Genomic DNA, 23,094 nt, shown 5'->3' on the forward strand with positions numbered 1-23,094 from the left:
CGTTAAGGTTAGTGACATGTTGAATTTTAGACATTTTTGAAAATTTACGGAGTTTTAGACAATTTGTTACGTTGGGTTATCGGTTTTCCCTTATTTCGTCGAAGCCTTTTTAATTTTTATTACCAAAAAAGACTAAAATAAAAGCACCGATTGTGAAGCATATTAAAATACAAGCCTAATTATGTTTTCCGGGAATCTGGGTAATTAATGATGGAAGAGAATGATAAATATGTAGCCGAGTACAAAAGTGTAATTATGAGAATGTTGATGGCATTACCAGTGATTATGTCTTACAAACCCCGCGCTTGAGCAGTTGAGCTGATGAACAGTTGAACATAACACCAATCGAAGTCACCAACCGCTGCTTCTAAGTTCTACCACCACCTTTCTGTGCTGCAACTGGTGCTTGAAGAATACTTTTGTTTTCTTTTTTGTGGTCGACACTCGAGGAGGGATTCATATTTTGGCGTAATTTAGAGTATTGATTAGATCAAATGGTGAATGTGACTGATAATTACGTCCCTGAGATCATTTCCTCTGTTTGATGAAGGTGAGTCATGGCGGCTATCATCGGTGCAAGAGACAACATCTCCGCCGGGGATAGCGGCCTATATTCGCCTGCCAAGGAGAAGGCGGCCACCCGAGGGGTCTACAGTAGCCGCTCGCCGCTTCTGCTCCGTCGAATCCGGCAGTTGCTCGGAGCCGCCAAGGTTAAGCTCCTTCTCGCCTTGTGCATTTTCTTCGCCGTTATTTTTATCAGCTCTAGAATCGGTTCTCTCATGGGATGGAACCCTCACTACCCTTCGTCCGTTTCTTCTCCTTCTCGGTAAGCTCCATCTTTTTCTCCCATCCGACCATTATTCTTTTTCCCCTTTGGTGGATTGGTTTCGTTTCCTTTTTCTTTTGTCGTGCTTACGCTTTGAATTGGTTTCTTTTGTCGGCTTGATTTTTCCGATGGAGGACGTTTTGGTTCCCTTGCTTTAGCTTATTATTAAGGCGGAGTGCAGCGTACTTATCCCTATTATTAAATTGTGAATCTTGATTTATGTGCTTGTGCTAATAGAAAGCTCTGTTGAAAAGTTCAATTTTTTTTTTCTGTGATGGTCCGTTTTTTACTATTAGCTGATGGGCAGGCGTGCAGAGTGGCATGTCTGTAGCCTTGGTTGTTTGTTGTTCAGATTTTAAGGTAGATCTTTATTATTGGGCTGTTGATGGTGCCATTTTTCCTGTTCGGCATTTTTTGTTGGTATTTTGAGAGTGCATAGACTGTGGCTCCTAGCAACAATTTAGATGGACAGTGACAATTCCATAACATGCTCAAGGAGGAGCTACTTCTTGTATCTCAGACAAGGCAAAATTCTCTCTCATTCAGCATTTCTTCTGAAGCAGCAGGAAATTCATGCTTTGTTACAATTGCAAAGTGTTGCCTTCTTGTTAGAATTTGAAGCGATTTCTGGTTCCACCTAAAGCAAATAACAATGTTTTCTTTAATCAATAAAGCAAACAACAATGTTAAAATACTTATCTACCTTTACTAGGTTGACTATTAAAAAGTTAAGTCTTATGTGGGGTGCTTTGCCACTACAAATGTTGTACATATCCATTCTTCCTTTTTTCTACAAATTTATAAAATTTACAAGTCACCTATCAAAAAAGAGTAGCTAAATCTTATGATGTATCATGTAAGATAGGTTTCTGATCTATTTCCATTTTAAACTGTCACGGAACATTTATTTAAACTAAATCCGGATTCTTCAAGTGATGAGAGGTAATGCATGCCATGGAGGGTTTCAATAGAACATATTGAGTTTTTATTTGTCTTAAAAATAGTGGAGAACACAACTAAAACCAATGGAAACAACTCATTGGAATGAATTACTTCATACATGAGAAGAATGGAGTCATCCTCATAGTTTGGCTTTCATAAGAGGCTTCTATATGGAATTATGGAATTTCAATATATATATATATATATATACTCTTTCACAAAGTAGGGAGCTGTAGGCTTTTGAGTCATAGTCTTTTGAATATTTGTTCTCCATGCTTCTCCCTTTTCCTTGTTAGAAATCTTGAAAAAATAAATACAGGAGGATAAATTGAATAGGATAATGGTTAAGTTTGCAAAAGGAAGGGACAGATTATTTGGTTATCCACTAGGATGGAACTCCATGCATCCCATACTATCTTAAGATAAAATTTCTCTACTATGTATTGAGGCCTAATAATTACAAGTCTTGATAGATAATATTGGAATATGAACAATCTTCACTGCTCAGTCTAACCTCCAAGAGGTACACATAGATGCATTTCTCTTAACCCCCTGAAATGCTCTCTGTCTCCCTTTACCACAGTGAACTTCAGTGTTCTTTGCTGATATTTATTGTTTGGAAGGAATTAGCACTGTATGCAAATACGGAAGTTTACCCGAATATGTGTGTACATGCAGATGTGCATCTATAGGACAAAAACAGTATAACTGGATTCGTGGACCAGGCAAATGGATCCAATGTTGAACATTTTTTGAACTCCATTTCTTTACTGATGGTCTCAATTTTTCTATTTTAAAACATGCCTAAATGCCTTTATTTTGTTCTCATTAGAAAGCATAATGATCTATATACAAACAAGACTTATCATTCAATCTGGATGGGGTTTAAGATTGTTATGGTTTGGAGCAAAGAGAATTCTAATATTCTTTTTTTTTTTGTTAGATATAAGTTGTTTAGAAAACTTATATTTTTCAAATATTCTATTTTGTGTCCATCTTTTAGTGTCAATCAATTTTTATTTCCATCATAGGTGAAGTGGATTTTGTTTTCCTTCTTACTTTCGGATTAAAAGAGAGTTTGTAGGAGGCTCTTCAAAGGAATCCCTAACCTTCCCTTTTTTGGGGTGGGGATGTTTCCTACTTTATTTGAATAGAGAACATGCACCCACCCTTCCTCCTGAGACCTAAAAAGTGAAGTAGATGTAGTTTTTATTTCTTATTTGGAGGTGGTTTCACATGTTTGTTTGAGTTACTTATTGCTAGAGATTAGAAATTCTTTTGGTCTTTCTATTGAGTCAAAACTGGAGAAATACTTTCTATTTCTGGGTGATTAGTTTAGCCAATGATGTTAGAAACTGAAAAAAATACTAGAACGGAAAAAGGAAAGATGTATACAAGAAGCATACACACTAGATAATAGAGCAAAAAAAAAAAAGAAAAACCTCCAAACCACCTGACCCCCCAAAAATTGGCCTCAAATATACAAGGCATCTAAGATCCAATAAAAATGCCACAATTGCAATAAAAAACCCTGAACCTGCCAAACCCATAACAAAAGAACGAGTTATGGCCTGTACTTATGAACTGCAAGCACCACCATGGCCCCAGCACAACCTATTTCTAGGAACCCCCATGGATTTACCCAACAATCCCAGGTTACAAGAGAAGATTTTCGCTCTTGATGCTGTCTACCTGATTCAGAAGTGGAAGCAACAAAAGAATCAATGGAGAGTTAGTCAATTTTTCAAATCCTATACCAATTTCAGAATTTTTTGGGTTATAGGAGAGTGGTATTGTTTCAGCTTTTTAATTCATTTTCTAGTTGTGGATATCTTCAGAATAGGTTCTATTTTTTCATTTTCATTATTGCTTTGAGATTACTATTTATGGTAACTTTTGCACATTAAGTTAAGTTAGTTTTAGTAGGATTAGAAAAGTGCTATTAAGGTTGTTTATGAGTTGGAGCCCTTATTTAAGTGTCCTAATGGATTACTCATGGGTTCGTCTTAGTTTTAAAGAAATTAGAAGTTGTTTCTGGTCAGTTTCCTAGTCCTAATTAATTGGAGTCTGTAAAGGGACATGTGAGTTATCTAAGTGATCAATCTCTTTTCTGTTCACCCTAACAGCAAGAGTTCTCCTATCTTTTCCTAAGTTCTTGTACGCTCTTCGGTGGACAGCAAGTATTCTCCTTGGTTTTCCATTCATATCCTTCATCTCTAATCAATCACAGCCCCTCATTCACCCCACAAAGCCCACCACCAAAACCTTAATTAGTAGGAACCCTATCCCATCCTATATTACTACCTCTTCCTCTAGTGACCATAAATTTCCCTCTCCTCCCCCCTTCTCATAGGAAGTTGAATCCTTCTGAATTTCTAAGGTGCCTGTTATTTAAAACATCTTTGACCTAATAGAAGAAGTTTATCTCAAGCATATGTTGTACCGTAATGGTATGACCTCATTTTAATTTGGTAATACTCCATTCTTGCCTTATTCTAGGAGTGGTAGAACCCCAAGTTTTTGTTAAAGAAGAGAAGCAAGATTCTATCTTTTTCCATGATAAGCAAAAAATATTGTATACAAAATGTCAAAAGGTCACTTGTGCTTCTTTCTTGAAAGCCCTTTGCTCCAACCCCTCCTCTCAGGTCTTTCCCGTTAAAGAGGTATGGTCAAGAACAATTCCCCCAAAATAGCTGTGTTCTGTTGGGAAGCCTATTATGGTAAGATCAATACCGTGGAAAACTTGCAAAAGAAGAAACCTTTTATGTGCTTGTCCCCTAATTGGTGCTCTTTGTGTAAAGTGAGGGGTGAGGACTGTAACCATTTGGTGATATCATGCTCTTTCGCTACCAATATTTGGAACTGGGTTGCTTCTTTATTTGGGTGCAGGTGGAATTTGCCCTCTGAAGTAAAGCTGTTGTTCACTCCGGCTGCCTTAGGGAGATTGACAAAAAGAGGGAAACTAATGTGGAAATGTATCAGAGCCGCTACGTTGTGAACTGTATGGGAGGAGAGAAATGCAAGAATATTTCAAGAACAGGGAAGAAGTCTTGCTGAAATCAAGGAATGCATATTGACAAGGACTATCTCATGGTTAAAATCTTCACACTTGTTGGCAGGTTACTCCTTTGATGACTTAAGGAGAAATTGGGCTGCAGTGGCTGCTACAGTCTTCACCAAGATCAAATCACAAGCTGAATGGATTCCCCCCCTCCCTCGGATGGTGTGGTAAAATTGAATTTTGATGGTAGCTGCCAAGGTAATCAATCGGGAATAGGTGGGATTCTGAGAGACAAAGACAACAATATGTTGTCTCTATTTTCAGGACCAGTGGGTGAAGGCGATTCAGTAAGGGCAGAGCTACTAGCAGCGGTACAAGGTATACGGATGGCTAGTCAAATTGGAGTGACCAATCTGCTAGTAGAAGGGGATTCCAAGGTAGTAGTAGGCTGGCTGATCAGTCCAGAAACAGCCTGTTGGGGTTACAGGGATCTGTTAAAGAAAGTTAAATGGATGACAAGGAATATGACTGTCAGGTTTCAGTGGTTCAGAAGATCAGCAAATGCAATGGCTGATTCTTTGGCCAGGCAAGGGGTGTCAAGGGGAGATATATTTTGGCCTACTTTGTAATTGTATCTCAGGCCTGGGCAGTTTTGGTGTATATGGTTCAGTCCTAGGGGGGGGGGGTAACATCTCGTGCCTCCTCCTAGGCTGATTGTACTATTGATATATGATTTAATAAAACTACTTTCATTCATCAAAAAAAAAATGTCAAAAGGTGACAAAGCCGTGGATAAGAATGGACAAGTACTCTTTTTGTAAGACTGGTTAAATCCATTTTCTTTTTCTTTTTGGTTGGAAAGAGAAAAATGGGCCACACAAAACAAGGAGGATCCCTTCCTGAGACATTGCATATGCAAATATAGTTGAATTGCCTACCTAATCTAAGCAGCTCCCAACCATTAACCCTATGCCCATTTGTAACTGAACTTTCATCCAGTTAGGATTGCGTTATTCAAACCAATTGTAACTGAACTTGTGCAAATTGTTCATGTAAAAGTTACTATGTTTTCGGTTCTTCCAGCTTAGAGAGAGAATGCATCTTATCTTTTATTTATCTATTGCATAATTCATGGTTTGTTTTTCCACATAATACATTTTGTTAGACTTGCTGCTATGGACCAATTTCATCTGCTTGTCCTTGTTTATTGATTTCCTTTATTAATTATTGTTTTATACATGCTCATCCACTGTTTTGATAGAATTTGTGATTTTGTGTCTCTAGCAGGGGTGGGTATACAGTGCTGATTAACACATGGAAGCGTAACTCTCTTCTTAGGCAAGCTGTGGCCCACTATGCATCTTGTAGTGGAGCTGATGCAATACATGTTGTGTGGAGTGAGAGTGATCCACCATCAAACAGCTTGATAGCTTATCTTAGGGATATTGTATTTTCAAAATCACAAACTGCACACAAGCCTAACTTCAGGTTTGATCTAAATGAGGAGGATAATCTGAATAATAGATTTAAGCCAATTGAGGACCTCAGGACAGATGCAATCTTTTCTGTTGATGATGATGTGATTGTTCCATGTTATACCCTGAATTTTGCGTTCACTGTATGGCAAAGTGCTCCATCCACCATGGTGGGATTTGTTCCCCGCATGCATTGGCTGGATGTAGGGGTGAGTAATTTTCTTTACCCTCTAATATTTGCTTTTAATTTACTAGGATTTTCTTGTATCAGGCATTCTAGTTTGTCTGTATGTCAACTTGGGTCTACATGCAACTCAAAGGTTGTACATTGTTGCTTCAAAATAAATACATGCATATGTTGTCTGAATAGTTTCTTCATCCAATACAGAAGGATGATGTTGCATATTACAAATATGGAGGTTGGTGGTCCGTTTGGTGGATGGGTACTTACAGCATGGTCCTCTCAAAAGCAGCATTTTTTCACAGGAAGTACTTGGATTTGTACACCTTCAAGATGCCCTTATCCATACACGATTATGTAACCAGAGAAAGGTATGTTAAACTTTTCTGAGGAGGTATTATATGTTGGCACATCCACATGTCTTAGTGTTCATTTTTGTGACTTTGACAGATTGTCTCTAAATCCGTGTTTTCTTCTCTTCAATTTCCTTACAGAAACTGTGAAGACATTGCAATGTCTCTACTTGTTTCCAATGCCACTGGTGCTCCTCCAATATGGGTTAGAGGTAATTTCTACTATTTTAGTGCCTAAGGAGACATGACCAAATTCATCCTTTCTATATCTGACAGGGTTGTCTATATTTTTTCCATACATGGTGAATGTTCTACAAAATAAAATCACTGTACATTTCATCAAGCCCAATCATCTTTTGCACTACCCTCCCCTTTGTGATGGCATTAGTTGGCAGTATTTAACATGGGCAGGCAGAATCGCATAAGATATTCAATATCTTAGTTTTTGAAGTATTTTATTTTAGTTTTGTTGCGTCTTTTGGATAGTTCTATTGGAATATATATTGGTAATCTACATAAACTAAAATCCTTCGTTGGGATCATTTAAACAATGAGAGTTATTATATTTGACCAAAAAGAAAGTAATCTTCTTTCAAATATCATGATCTAGCACTTTCAAAGCGTTTATTTGGCAGACCATCACCAATGATTCTAGATATTTCTGAAAATTTGTGAAATGATTTAAAAGTTCCTAATCAAATGTAAACAAAATGGCAAGGTCTGTTTATTATTGGTTTGAAGAAACTTTGGATCTTGTACTAGTTTTCCAAGTTTCAGTTTTTGTTTTTCAAATTTGCTCTTAAACTTTTGCTCTTTTTTTATTGGGTTATTATATGATAAACCTTGTAGCTGATTGGGTCAATTGACTTATATTCTCTTACTTCAGGAGGACTTGATTATTTTAGTTCCATGATAAGAACCTACAGTTAAACTTGTTTTTCTAATGAACATGGTCTTTACACTCACAGGGAAGATATATGAAATCGGATCATCAGGCATCAGCAGTCTGAAGGGACATAGCAATAGGAGGAACAAATGCCTCAATGATTTTATTTCCCTCTATGGGACCATGCCTCTGGTATCGACCAATGCAAAGGTGGTGGGTGCAAGACACGAGTGGTTCTGGTAATCATGAAGTGACTCCCTCTGTTTTACTGGTTCGTCTTTCAATGGAACATCTGTTCACCACTGTTGCCTAGTTGTTATTTTCTCCATGACCCCAGAAAACAATTGTGGTGGTATTTATTGTTAGTTATGCACATAAAAGTAAAGACAAATATTTGCTTCATGAGGCTCCAATGAAATTCACACTGCCAAAAGAACCTTTGTTATGATCTTTGCACGTGTTCTCCAAAGAACCCCTGTTATGAGTGGCATACTGACAGTTGGCTGAAATAAGAACTTTGTCGTCAGTAGAAATAGTAAAGCTGCTTTTGGATCATGGGAGCAAAATTGAATTGAAATTCCATTGCTTCCTTGGTTTCAGTTCCAGAAATTTCAAGTTACTATCCCCCTCTACTTCTCATTTCGTTAAGAACTTCCAATAGGAAGGCTAAAAATCCCCATTTTGCTAACCTCCTGAAGTTGTGGATAAAATCCACTACTACAGAATCCGGAGATACACATGATTGACAATTCCAATTCTGAGGTATGTCACCAAGTCAAAATCCAACTAATCTAATCTAAACACAAGCTATTCATGCCATCACGACTAAGAAAGAAAGGTTCAATGTAGATGTTTTTTCCCTTTCATGTTATCATTCATGATCCTGGTCATTGTGGTACAAGATCCATTCTAAGACAATCTGGTGGCTGCTGTTAGGTCTGTGCCTCTGTGGTATCTTTTGCTGGTAGACTGTAGACGTAAGCGAAAGAAAGGGGGAAGGAGGGGTATTTGGATGGGGCAGAACCCTGGGTAGTTCATGAGTTAGCCAAAAGAGGTGTTAATATTTTTATTCTGATTTGGCTGCACCTTCCTGGGTGGTTGCTAGGCTTACTGTAGATGGATCAAGTAAAGGCACTGGATGGTAGATGTCTGCACCCTCCCTAGAAAGATTGAGTCTCTGGTCTTCTTAGGTTTTATTTAGGTTGTTTCTGTTGAAATAATTGATTTTATGTTTGTTAGGGTCTGTTTGGCTGATTAAAACCTTTTTTATTTTAATCTATTATTGTACCATCACTTAGTAGGGGCACAAGGGTCATATCCCTTCTTATTTTTTGGCCCTATATATTATATTGAAGCTGGCGCCGCCAGCACTGTTCCATTGCCTCAATCCTTCTTTCTTCCTTCTCTTCTCTTCTCTTTTGCTGTAATCTTCAATCAGATTTACTGTCAAGATGGTATCAGAGTGTGGCCATTGAATTTGGGCGATCAAATGTCTTCTCCAAGCTGCTGAATCTGGGCAGAACAGAGGAATACATCTGGGTTGATCAAATCAGACCTGCAACTGGTACCGCCCCATCTTTTTTTCTATTCTTCTCTTCCCTTGGTCGTGTACCAAGAGGAAAATGAATGGACCTGAACCACTGAATGTCGGCACACCCTTGTGAGGTTTTTCCTCTGTTTTGGATTGTGTGATGCTGTACCTGTGAAACGTTGCTGTAGGTCATGTATGACTTGTTTTCTCTACTTGTTGGTTTGATGCTTTGTGTGTAAGGATCTCCCCTTGTGATTATTACTTGTAGACCTTCTGAGAAAACTAGTAGACCGGGACTGCTACTCTGTACAGGTCTGAAAATCAGATCTGTCATCTTGTTTTTTCTGGAAATTGGTGCTGGTCTTGTGCTCAGATTAAGTCCAAAAACTGCAGTGTGGGTGGACTAATCACTTGTTGTGTGTGGAGCTTTTTGTTCTGATATAAGGAGGGATCCTAAGTTGAAGTCTTTTGATAAAAAAACTGTGTTGACCATGTTTTCTGAGAATTCTGCTATTTCAGGGATTTCTGGAAATCAAAATGGGGTGAGGGAATGGATATGAGTTTCCCCATGGCTGTTATTCCCTTTGATAGTATGAATTACCTTGAATGGTCTAGGGGAATAAAACTCTACATCACTGCTAGGGGAAAAATAGGATACATTAATGGGAAAATGAAGGTGGGAAAATGAAGGAACCGAAGAGCGGAAGTGCTGAATATGATAGATGGAACCAAGAAAATAGTATGGTGATGCCATGGCTCTTGGTTTCCATGCTGCCACAGGTGAGAAAAACTTTTATGTGGGCTGAAACTACTTGTGAAATATGGGAACAAGCAAAGTCCACCTATTCAGAGCAGATACACTATGCCAAGATATACCAATTGCAAGCTGAATCGTCCACTTGCAAGCAGGGGGAAAGGAGTTTCTCGGTGTACTATTCAGATCTGACATCGATATGGAAAGAACTTGATCACTATCAGAATGTTAATTGGAAGTGTGATGAGGATGCAAAGGCATACAAATCACTTGTATCTCAGCAACGGGTATTTTCCTTCCTCTTGGGGCTGAATCCTTCATATGAGTCCATTAGGGTGCAGTTGGGAAGTAAAGACTTGCCATCAGTTTAGGAGGTTTATGCCTTGGTTCAATCATAAGAAAGTAGAAGAAATGTAATGAATTCTACAGAGGGGGAGCTAGTTGCTCTAGCTGTTTGGGGAAGTTCAGATACTAATGTCAGAGGTGGTTCTAAGAAGGGTGACTCTCAGAAGAGGACAGATGATAAGAGTAAGCTTTGGTGCACTCATTGCCAGAAGGCAAAACACACCAGAGATACCTGCTGGGATCACCATGGAAAACCTAAATGGGCATAGGATTTGGGTAAGAAGTCAACAATTGATCAGGGCAAGAAACCAAGTCAACAGAATCAGAAAATGTATAACTCAACTAATATGGCATCTCAAGAGACTGGTCCCATGGTAACTCAGGAAAGGCATCCTAGTTCTGACCCTAAGGAAGAGATCATCAACTCCTTCTGTGACCATTTGGAGTTATATGGTAGGACTCTTCGCCAGATGGATATTGGTCCTATTCCTACCTCTTTTGCATTTGCTTCAGGTAACACTGCCATTGCCTTCCATGTGTCATCTCATACCTCTGATTCCCCTTGGATATTTGACTCCGGAGCCTCAAACCACATGATCGGTGAGTCAAATTTGTTGCAGGCATACAATCTTCTCTTTGAGAGAGATAAGGTGAGACTAGCTGATGGTTCTTTCTCCACCATAGCCGGCCAATGAACCATATCTCTCCCACTCAGCCTTACCCTTTCTAATGTACTACATGTTCTTAAATTACCTATAAATCTACTTTCCATTAGTAGTATTACTCACTCCTTGAACTGTTCAGTTACTTTCTATCTGTCTTCATGTGTGTTTTAGGACTTGGCCTCGGGGAAGACAATTGGTATAGGAAGCATGGTGGATGGCCTCTACGTGTTGGAGAATGAAGCTGGTCTTGTGGCTACAGAGTCCTCGAGTTCGTCCAATGAGAGTCAAGCCTATTTATGGCATAGTCATCTTGGTCATCTTTCTTTTGAGTTGTTAAAAGTTATGTTTCCAAAGTTGTTTGAGTATTTGTCAGTGAGTTAGTTGCAGTGTCAGACATGTCAATTGAGTAAACATTGTAGAAGCATTTTTCCTTTGAGAAATAAAATATCTGAATTTCCATTTCATATTGTTTATTCTGATGTTTAGGGCCCTGTTACTCTACCACTGAGGCTGGATATAAGTACTTCATTACCTTGATCGATGATTACTCTAGATACACTTGGGTTTAACCTATGCGATCTAGAGAGGAAGTGCCTAAAATTGTGAAAGACTTTCAATGCATGGTGTTTACTCAGTTCCAAACTGAAATCCATACTTTCCAGTCGGACAATGCAAAGGAATACTTCCATAGTGATCTCATGGAATTCTTTGCTTCGAGTGGATCACTTCAACGAAGCTCTTGTGCTAGGACACCTCAACAAAACAGTGTTGTTGAAAGAAAAAACCGTCATCTTCTTGAAGTAGCTCGTGGCTTGTTAATCCATATGAATGTTCCAAAATGTTTTTGGATGGATGTTGTTCTGTGTGCTACGTACATCATCAACCGTATGCCCTCTCGGTTACTAGAGTATAAGGCCCGCATCAGCTTTTGTTTCCTACAGCTTCATTGTTCCCCATTCCAATGTGTGTTTTTGGGTGTTGTTTCTTTGTTCATAACTTGTCACCTACTCGGGGTAGACTTGATCCTCGTGCTATTCCTCGTGTCTTCCTTAGTTACCTTCTATCTCAAAAGGGGTATTGTTGCTATGATCCCGTCTTTCGTAAGTACTATGTCTCAATAGACGTGTCCTTTGAGAATCAACTTTTCTTCTCGGTTTCTCCTCAGGGGGAGAGTAAGGTTGAGGAGAAACAGACTCAGACTCAACTACCTCATCTACCTGACCCTCCTCCATTTTGTGTCTTTCTTCACTGCCACAAAAGCTAGTAGAGTTCAAGAGCCGTGGAACCTGATACTACGCAACCAACATCATCGGCTTCACCGGAGGTTGATCCTTCCCATCAGTTAGGTACACTTGCTTCTATTGATATGCCTTCTCCTCTCAATGTTGATTCCCCTATCATTAATGATTTTGATGTTCCTATTGCTCAGAGAAAGAAAGGTTGTTAGATCTTGTACTACTAACCATTCTATTTCTCACTTTGTGTCCTATGGTCATATTTCATCTTCATATCGTGCATTCATCTCTTCTGTTGACAGTATCCCTGTTCATAAGAATGTGGCAGAAGCTTTATCCAAACCTGAATGGACAAATGCAATGAATGAAGAGATTGATGCATTACACAAAAATGACACTTGGAAGTTGGTGGATCTTCCTGAAGGGAAGGAACTAGTGGGGTGCAAGTGGGTGTTCATAGTGAAACACAAGGCTGATGGAACTGTTGAAAGGTACAAGGCCAGACTGGTGGCAAAAGGTTTTACACAAGTATATGGAGTGGACTATGTAGAGACTTTTGCCCCCAGTAGCTAAGATGAATCACTGACGGAAAATCTTGATTGGGAAGTTCACCAATTGGACATAAAAAATGCTTTATTGAATGGTGACTTAGAAGAGGAAGTGTACATGACCCAACCTCCAGGTTTTTGTGCTAAAAGCAGTGAACAGAAAGTGTGCAAGTTAAAAAAATCTTTATGTGGGCTAAAACAATCTCCTCGGGCCTGGTTTAGTAAGTTCCACTTAGCAGTTCAACAGATGGGGTTCAAATAATGCCAGTCAGATCACACACTATTTGTGAAGAAGGGTGAAGGGAAAATTGCAGTTATATTTGTGTATGTGGATGACATAGTGATCACAGGAGATTGGGAGGCTGAAATACAGAGACTAAAAAAGTTCTTAACCACTAAATTTGAGGTGAAAGATCTAGGCCCCTTACGTTATTTCCTTGGAATTGAAGTTTCCCACTCTCACAAGGGCATCTTTATTTCCCAACGGAAATATATACTAGATTTACTAGAAGATATAGGCAAACTAGGGATGAGACCAATTGACTCACCAATCGAACCTAACCATCATCTGGGAGACAGTCAGGCAGAGTTCTTGAAAGATGTGAAGAAGTTTCAGAGACTTATAGGGAGACTCTTGTATTTGTCTATGACTAGGCCTGATATTGCTTATGCAGTGGGTGTCCTTTGTCAGATCATGCACAATCCTAGGACAACTCACCTTGAAGTTGCAGAAAGGATCCTCAAATACCTCAAGAAGTTTCTTAGAGCTGATTTGTTGTTCCAAAAACATGGACATTTAAAGGTGGAGGTATATACTGATGCTGATTGGGCAAGGGCAGTTGATGACCAAAAGTCTATTAGTGGATATTGTGCCTTTGTAGGGGGAAACCTAGTCACGTGGAGAAGTAAGAAGCAAAGTGTGGTGGCTAGGTCTAGTGTTGAAGTAGAATATAGAGCTATGTCTCATGGAGTTGTTGAAATCATGTGGATAAGAAATCTGTTAGGAGAACTGGGTTTTACAGTTAGCAACCCTATGTCACTCTATTATGACAATAAGGCTACTATCAACATTGCAGCTAATCCAGTCCTCCATGATAGGACGAAACACATTGAAGTGGACAAGCATTTTATTAGAGAGAAACCTGTAAATGGAGAAGTGTGCACCCCATATGTCAGTTCAGAAGAACAACTTGCAGACATCTTCACCAATGGTCTTCATTATGTGCGGCATAATGATTTGTGTGACAAGTTGGGCATGATTGACATCTATGCTCCAACTTGAGGGGGAGTGTTGAAATAATTGATTTTATGTTTGTTAGGATCTGTTTGGCTGATTAAAGCTTTTTTTATTTTAATCTATTATTGTACCATCACTTAGTAGGGGCACAAGGGTCATTTCCCTTCTTATTTTTTTCCCTATATATTATAATGAAGCTGGTGCCGCCAGCACTGTTCCATTGCCTCAATCCTTCTTTCTTCTTTCTTCTCTTCTCTTCTCTCCTCTTCTCTTTTGCTGTAATCTTCAATCAGATTTACTGTCAAGAGTTTCTATGTTTGTCTATTTGGTAGTGGTGTTAGTTTTTTTTGTGTGTTTTATGGTTGTTGTGTCTGTTGTAGTTGTATTGTTTTGAATTTGTCTTTCAAACTGAGTTTCCACCGTGCTATAAAAATTTTTAATAACTTGTGGCACTTCATCTCTACTCTTGAGAAGACACAACCCAGTAAATCTGGAAAAGTCATCAACAAATAATATAAAATATTTGTACATTCATCAAAAAAATAATATAACAATTAACATATCTGTAGTCTCCCATACTCGCAAGAGAATATGGACCCCACACATCAGTATGCACAATATGGAATGACAAAAAACTCGTATTGCTTGGGTAATAAGTTGTTCTACAATGCATTAAAAGTTGACATATTTCACATTGGAGATCAGACAGACACTGACTGGAACAACTTGGAAATAGCAATTTTAAAGAATTAAAAGACATGTGACCCAATGACAATGTCACAAAAAGATTTGACCCTTACACTCATTACAACTATTTTGCTGAGTAGAACAGGCAAAAAATTGAGCTATAGTAGGATCTAGAAGGTAGACTCCATTTGCTTCACTCCCATCTCCAATCTTCTTCCTAGCTTTTAGGTCCTAGAAGGCACAACAATCAGAGAAAAAAGTTAGACAACAATTTAAGGACTTTATAAGAGAGATAACGGATAACAAATTCGTAGAAAGTTGAGGAACATGAAGAACAAAACTAAATGAGAGATCATCACTCAGCTTAACATCCTTTACACCAGAGATAGGGGTATGGGACCCATCTGCTAGAGTGATTTTCTCCCTTTTAGAGGACAAATGATAAGAATGAAAACAAGTAGATATACATGTCATAAGGTTAGAGGTACCGTGATCAATAAGCAAAGAAGTGGGTGCAATGGCTGAGGGAAAGGAGGAATTACCTAACTTGGCAAAAGCTGTGGAAGGACTAATGGGATCAGAGGTACTGGTTTTATTGTTGCTTTCCAACCTAGTAAGAAGACAACTGAGCTTAACTATTTCAGCCCCGATAGCAGTTAAGGATTCCCCATGGCTAGGATCCACTGGTTGAGTTGTAGTGGAACTGTCTAAGCTAGTAGCAACATGAGCACTGCCTTTCTTGCCTTAAATTTTTTTGGTTTCAATTCTGGGTATAATTTCCAACACCTATCCTTTGTATGTTAAGGTCTCTTGCAATAATCACACACAACATCATCACCTTCAGTTATCTGAGCCCCCTTGGAACTACTACTAAACTTGGACTTACACTTCATCTTGAACTGAAGAGGAAGCAGTTAAAAAGTGACAACATTATTACTAAGAATATGTTGTGTAAAATCATATTCAGGATTCAACCTAGTAAAAAATTCAAAGACCCTGAGCTTCTCATTGTGTTTCATGTACTGTTCTCCACGAAAGGAATCTCTCCACTCAAGTTTCTCAAGATGATCAATTTCCTCCCATAGTGACTAGAGAGTGGAGAATATAATGCCATTGATTTCTCCCCCTCTCGACGAAGTTGATATGCTCTAGCAGAATTGTGAACATGGGAGTAAGTAGTAGACACTCTATCCCATATTCATTTGATGTTTAAAGGAACATGTAGTTCCTAGCAATGTGAGGCTGCATAGATCCAACCAACCAAGTCTTGATGGTAAGGTCCTCTTACTTAGGGGTGCAACTTGGGCGGGCCCAGCCCAAGCCCAAACCGGCCCAACCCGGAATTTTACACGGGCTGGGCTTGGATTTTCGGTCCTCGGACTGGTCTCTAGCCCAAGAAGTCAGGCTTTTCTATTTTTTGGGCCGGGCTCCCCTTGGGTAGTCCGAACCCGGCTCAAGCCCGGCCCAATTATATACATTTATACATGTGTATATATGTAAATGTTGCATACATATTTACATATATATATATATATATATATATACGTATATATTTGTATATATAACATTTGTATAAATATTTTGCATACATATTTACATACATACATAAATATATGTATATATATATGCATAAATACATTTATATATGTATAATTTTAGAGTGGGTTCATTGACCAACCCGAGCCCAGTCTAGGCCCGAGCCCAACCCGAATGCATCAAATTGCAGGGCGGGCTGGGCTTGGGTTGGGAAAATCGGGCTTGACCTCGGGCTTGGACCTTAAGCCCAAATTTTATGGCCGGGCCTGGGTTGACCATAAACTTGGACCAACCCGCCCGACTTGCACCCCTACTCTTGCTTCCATCTATGGAACTTGGAATCTTTGGGAGAAGGCTTCTTCTCATCTCCAGTTAGATTACCCGTGACCCATCTTCCCACGAATACCAATATATGTTTTTTGTGAATTGAGACCATTCTAAAAAATTGCTTCCATCAAGTTTCACTGAGGTAAGTTGAAGATTAGGGTTGTCATCGAGTTTGAACAAGTTTCTGGGCATTTCTTTAGAACTGTCACTACTTTTGTGCTCCTCTGTATTTACCATTGAGTCTTCCCAACAACATACGCACCACACAAACACCAACTGTGGCTTCCAACAACCACCACCAATCTGTAGTAGCAGATAAAAACACAAATAGAGGCTTGGACAACAGACGTGGAAGAAAATAAGTTACGGGAAGTTCAAAACATCACCAAATCAAGTGAGACCACCTTTGGTATGTTCAAAAATATCATACGGTTCAACTAACATAGGAGTCACCAGCTCAAAAAATCTTAACAGCACCAGGGCTCCTTCTTACCTTCATAAGGAGGAATGAGAGAGGAGAAGAAGAGAGAAGAGAAGAAGGTTCAAAGAGAAAGGTTTTTGAGCCAAGAAAAATTGTGGTATATCCCCCTTTCATTAGTATTTATATTGGACTACAAAAAATTACATTCAAGCCCCTTGATAACTAAAGACACATTACAATAATGCCTCTCAAACCACTAGGTTACACACACAACAATAATAGTCTATATATATGTTAGAGTGAGCCGAATAAGGGTAATTTAGTAATCTTATGTCAGTTAAGTACTTTGCTTATGTGGCTGTTTTATTAGAGTATTCTGCCCCACACTTAAGTGAGGGCAGTTTAGTCTTTGTAAGTGTAATTAGAACCTAATAAACACAAGGGGGTCGACTGAATGGAAGACTAATCAGTTCGACTAAACCCTCTTGTTCTCTCTTTCTCTTGTCTTCTTCCTCATCTTCTTCTTCCTTCTTCACTGGTTCGGACTACTGTAGCTGCTCCAAAACATGGTATCAGAGCAAGGTTTCTGACCTGCTTCCGCTTGCAAAGCATCTCAGCTGTGTTCGTGACACCCTCCTCTTCGTTTCTAGTTGGTTAATGGAGAGAGCTGGTTCGCCCTAGGTCTGAGACATCACAGTTCGTTGCTCTCTGCTGCGCACAGTTTTCTTCATCAAGGAAGGTGATTTCAGCAGTGAATGGTTGGCTGATACTCTCAAAGGAAGGTTGGTTATTTAGTCCTCTTGTGTTGCTGGTATTTCTGGGTAGGAACCCTTCAAGAATCAGTTAGTACTGATTAGAACCTAGAGAACTAGGTTCATTGTTGCCCTAAAAAGGGCTGTGTGTGCAGTAGCCGAATGGTGTAGGGCTGCTGTGAGTTGTTGAGTGGTGTTAGGGCTGCTGTAGGTGGCCGAGTGGTGTAAGGTGGAATGCAGTGACCTTGCCAAGCTCCTTGTGGTCGTGTAATGCCCTCTTAAGTGTGTTAAACAAATCTGAACTGGGTGTAGCAGTTTGACTGTGTTGTGGTGTTTGTGATGCGCAATTTTTTTTTATTGAGTGGTTGTAAGAGGGCCTACTGTTGTGTTGTGGTGCTTGTGATGCTTATGTGGGTCGTAGGTGTGTGAAGTCAGCAGTAGTGTAAAGAAGAACAAGTGTGTGCTCCCACTGTTGTGTTTAGGGGCTGCAATAGGTGCTGAAGTATCAAACTGTGAACAACATCAATCAGCTTGTAGCTGAGAAGTAAGGTTAGAGGCAACTGTGAAAGAGTACAATGGCAGCAATAGGAGATGGCTACAATGATCAGAAACCTAATGTGGTAATTTCCTCCGACTACCTAGGGGTACAAATGACATCAATTAAGCTGAATGGGGAGAACTATGTTCTATGGGCCAAATCAGTGGAAGTGTTTCTCAAGGCAAAGAAGAAAGTAAAGCATGTAAGAGATGAAAAGCCATCGGAGGACTCTCCAGGGTTTGATGATTGGGAGCAAGAAGATGCTCAAATCATGACTTGGCTGTGGAATAGTATGGAACCTAAAATTAGTGCCAACTTCATGTTTCTTGATACGGCTAAGGATATATGGGAGCATGCTAAGAAGCTATATTCTGGACAAGATAACACAACAAGAGTGTATCAGCTTTATCAGGAGTATTTTGATTTACAACAAGGAACCAAAACACTAGAAGAGTACTATGCCAACATGAAGAATATAAGGAATGAACTCAATGTCTATCACCCCCTTACTCCATATATTAAAGTTCAGCAACAGCAAAGGGAGCAACTAGATGTTACAAGATTTTTGGTGGGGCTGAAGTCGGAATATGAACCAGTTAGAGCCCAAATATTGGGGGGCTCTACTCTTCCTACTCTTGAGGAAGTATTCTCAAGGCTTCGTAGAATCTCTTTGGGACAGACAAAGAACTCCACACAGTCTGATAGATCAGCACTTGTGACAGCTCGAGGGGTTGGATATAGTACAAGAGGGGGAGGTCTTGCTCCCCGAGGAGGCCGTGGCAGTTCCATGATTAGTCGGGGTGGTCGTGACTTTTTTTTTTTTTTCCACTGTGTCCCTCTCTACCACTCATTGTGGTAGAGAGGGACACAGTGAATTTCTGTTATGATCTACATGGCCCTCCCTCTAAATGGGCTAATCATGCTGTAGCGGGTGAGGTTGATATCAGTGACAGTAAACCGGCAGACCGAACTCATCCCACATCTACATCTACCTCTGGGAGGGAAATGGTGAGCGTACCACGTGATGAGTATGAACGGTTCCTTCGAACTACTTCACAGCATACCACTGCCACACTTGCCCAATCAGGTATTGCTTGCATGTCATCTAAAACCTCTCCCTGGATTATTGACTCTGGAGCCTCAGATCATATGACCGGGACTCCAGGTGTGTTCTCTTCTCTCTCTGAAACCTCCACATCACAAACTGTTACACTTGCCAATGGGTCCTCATCTCCCATATGTGGTGTTGGTAATATTGACATGGCTCCTGTGCCCTTATCATCTGTTTTATATGTCCCTAAGTTTCCATTCAATCTTATGTCTGTTAGTAAAATAACCAAAGCTCTTAACTGTTCTGTTACCTTCTTTCCTTCCACCTGTGTTTTTCAGGATCTCAAGACGGGGAAGAAGATTGGTGGGGGGCATGAAGCTGGTGGACTGTACTATCTTGACGGTGGTGGATCTTCAATTGCTCTTCAGACTTCGCTTACTCCTCTACAGTGGCATTGCCGACTGGGACATCCATCTCTCAAGGCTCTCAAGATTTTGGTCCCGTCATTGAGTCATTTGTCAGTTTTGTAATGTGAGTCATGTCAGTTTGGGAAACATCGTCGTGTGTCCTTCAGTCCAAGAGTTGAGAGTCGTATGTTGAGTCCTTTTTCTTTGGTTCATTCAGATGTTTGGGGTCCAATCAAAATAGAGTCTTATAATGGGTACAAGTATTTTGTCTCCTTTATTGATGATTGTTCAAGAATGACATGGATTTACTTAATGAAAGAAAGAAGTGAATTGTTTTCTATTTTTCAAAAATTCCATGCTGAAATACACACACAATTTGGTGTTCCAATCAAAATTCTCCGTTCAGATAATGGTCGTGAATACTTTCTTACTTCATTTCAACAGTATTTAGAACAACATGGCATTATTCATCAGACATCATGTGCATACACCCCTCAACAAAATGGGGTAGCTGAACGGAAGAACCGTCAGCTTCTTGAAACTGCTCGGTCTATTCTTCACCACATGAATGTTCCTAAACGTTTTTGGAGTGATGCTGTACTCACTGCATGTTTTCTCATTAATCGGATGCCCTCCTTCATTCTTCATGGTCGGTCCCCCTTCTCTATCTTGTTTCCCACTTTATCTCCATTCCCATTAATTCCTCGTGTCTTTGGTTGTGTGTGCTTTGTCCACAATCTGAGCCCTGGAATAGACAAGCTAGATGCACGCTCAATTAAATGTGTCTTCCTTGGCTACTCACGGACTCAGAAAGGGTACAAGTGTTATAATCCCATTACCCGGAAGTGCTATGTCTGTCCTGATGTCACATTTTTTGAGTCAGTCCCCTTCTTCTCAAGTCCTGAAGCACCCTCGTCTCCACCCGCACTTCCTCTTCCTCTCCCTGTCAGTGATCCAGTTCCAGATGTTGTTGTTGGAGTAGACTCATCACCTCATCCCATGCAGATCACCACCGAACGTCCACCAATCCGGCAAGTGTATACACGTCGAACGGCACCGGCCCCTCCTTCAGCTTCTACCTCATCTGCGGATCCTCTCATGGCTCCTATTGTTGAACCCTCAAACCTTGATCTACCCATTGCCTTACGGAAAGGTAAACGCAGTTCTACCCTCCATCCCATTTCCAATTTCGTTTCATTATTTCGTCTTTCTACATCACATCGCCAGTTTGTTTCCTTTTTATCCTCTATTTCCATACCTAACAATGTCCAAGAAGCTCTCAGTTCACCTGATTGGCGGCAGGCAATGGAGGAGGAACTTTCTGCTCTTCAACATACTCAAACGTGGGAACTTACTACTCTCCCACCTGGTAAGCATGCTGTGGGATGTAAATGGGTGTATACTGTGAAATACTTGCCAGATGGTAGTGTAGAGCGTCTGAAGGCCATACTTGTTGCTAAAGGTTACTCCCAGTTGTATGGAGTAGACTACATGGAGACATTCTCTCCGGTGGCTAAGATTGGTTCTGTTCGTGTACTAATTTCCCTGGCAGTTATGTATGATTGGCCTCTGTTTCAGCTTGATATCAAGAATGCCTTTCTCCATGGTGATCTTGTGGAGGAGGTATATATGGAGCAACCACCTGGGTTTGTTGCTCAGGGGGAGGATGGTAAGGTATGCAGATTGAAAAAGGCAATTTATGGGTTGAAACAATCGCCGCGTGCTTGGTTTGGGAAGTTCAGTGAAGTGGTGAAGAGTTTTGGAATGAAGCAGTGCCAGGTAGATCACTCAGTGTTCAGCTATGACTCAGAAGCTGGGAAGATTCTATTAGTGGTCTATGTGGATGATATTGTCATTATTGGTAGTGATAAATTGGGGATTGGCAAATTAAAGGTATTTTTGCAAAACCATTTCCAAACAAAAGATCTTGGAACATTGAAATATTTCTTGGGAATAGAGGTTGCCAGGTCAAAACAAGGTGTAAATCTGTGCCAAAGAAAATATGTTCTTGATCTATTGGAAGAAACAGGACTGTTAGGTGCAAAACCGGCTGAGACCCCTATGGAACCAAATGTTAAGTTGAGCAGTGATACAGGAGAAATATTTGAAGATCCTGGAAGGTATAGACGACTAGTGGGGAAGCTGAACTATCTAATATCACGAGACCCGACATATCCTTTGCAGTCAGTGTGGTGAGCCAATTCATGCAGGATCCTCGTATACCTCACTGGGATGCAATTCTTAGAATTGTGAGGTATCTGAAAGGAGCTCCAGGCCGTGGACTATTGTATAAACCAGGAGGAAAACTTGAAGTAGTGGGGTATACAGATGCAGACTGGGCAGGCTCAGTGAATGATAGAAGATCTACTACGGGCTATTGCACATTTCTTGGAGGAAATCTTGTGACGTGGAAGAGTAAAAAGCAGACGGTTGTGGCCAGAAGTAGTGCTGAAGCTGAGTATAGGGCCATGGCACATACTACCTGTGAGTTAGTGTGGTTGAGGAATCTTCTACAAGAAATTGGGTTTCACATAGATAAACCTATGAGACTGTATTGTGACAACCAAGCTGCACTCCATATCTCATCCAATCCTGTATTTCATGAGAGAACAAAGCACGTAGAGGTTAATTGCCACTTTGTGAGGGAGAAGGTCCTTGCTGGAGAGATAAACACAGAACATGTGGGCTCGAATGATCAATGGGCAGATTTGTTTACAAAAGCTCTAAACTCAGGGAAAGTGAATCATCTATGTAACAAGCTGGGATTATATGACATATATTCTCCAGCTTGAGGGGGAGTGTTAGAGTGAGCCGAATAAGGGTAATTTAGTAATCTTATGTCAGTTAAGTACTTTGCTTATGTGGCTGTTTTATTAGAGTATTCTGCCCCACACTTAAGTGAGGGCAGTTTAGTCTTTGTAAGTGTAATTAGAACCTAATAAACACAAGGGGGTCGACTGAATGGAAGACTAATCAGTTCGACTAAACCCTCCTGTTCTCTCTTTCTCTTGTCTTCTTCCTCATCTTCTTCTTCCTTCTTCATTGGTTCGGACTACTGTAGCTGCTCCAAAACAATATATATCGAATTTGATGGGGGTCATCCCAATTTGATCTTATCCAATCCGAAAATCCAAAAGGGGGTATTTGAATCTGGCAAATTAGGATCGAATTCAAATTGATCCAATCCATTTTCACTCCAATATGTGCAGGGATAAGGCTAGGTACATCTATACCTTCCTAGATCCCAAATTGGTGGGAGTCTCTTGCAATGGGCTGCCCTTTATATATTTACACTATAAATAAAATTAAGACTACAAATACATTGAGCCTTAAGAACTCTCCATCAATTTCCTTTTCTTTTATTTTGGCCTAATTCATATTTTGGGAAGTCATTGA

At 40.0% G+C, this 23,094-nt stretch overlaps 1 protein-coding gene across 2 annotated transcripts; it reads left to right on the forward strand.

Moving 5' to 3' along the window:
- The first annotated feature begins 315 nt into the window (after window positions 1-315).
- Window positions 316-8,109, forward strand: LOC148847893 (glycosylinositol phosphorylceramide mannosyl transferase 1-like). 2 transcript variants are annotated; one of them, XM_088950990.1, is made up of 5 exons: window positions 316-826; window positions 6,054-6,453; window positions 6,633-6,796; window positions 6,920-6,990; window positions 7,747-8,109. In XM_088950990.1, exons 1-5 carry the CDS (start codon window positions 558-560, stop codon window positions 7,905-7,907), a joined length of 1,065 nt encoding a protein of 354 aa, XP_088807116.1. In that variant the 5' UTR covers window positions 316-557; the 3' UTR covers window positions 7,908-8,109. The 2 variants fall into 2 exon arrangements, with proteins under 2 accessions (XP_088807116.1, XP_088807117.1); XM_088950991.1 differs by having other exon boundaries at window positions 558-826; window positions 6,057-6,453.
- Window positions 8,110-23,094: the final 14,985 nt, after the last annotated feature.

This window comes from Nelumbo lutea, chromosome 6, assembly GCF_056320005.1.
Source record: "Nelumbo lutea isolate HS-2025 chromosome 6, American lotus-T2T, whole genome shotgun sequence".
NCBI lineage: Eukaryota > Viridiplantae > Streptophyta > Magnoliopsida > Proteales > Nelumbonaceae > Nelumbo > Nelumbo lutea.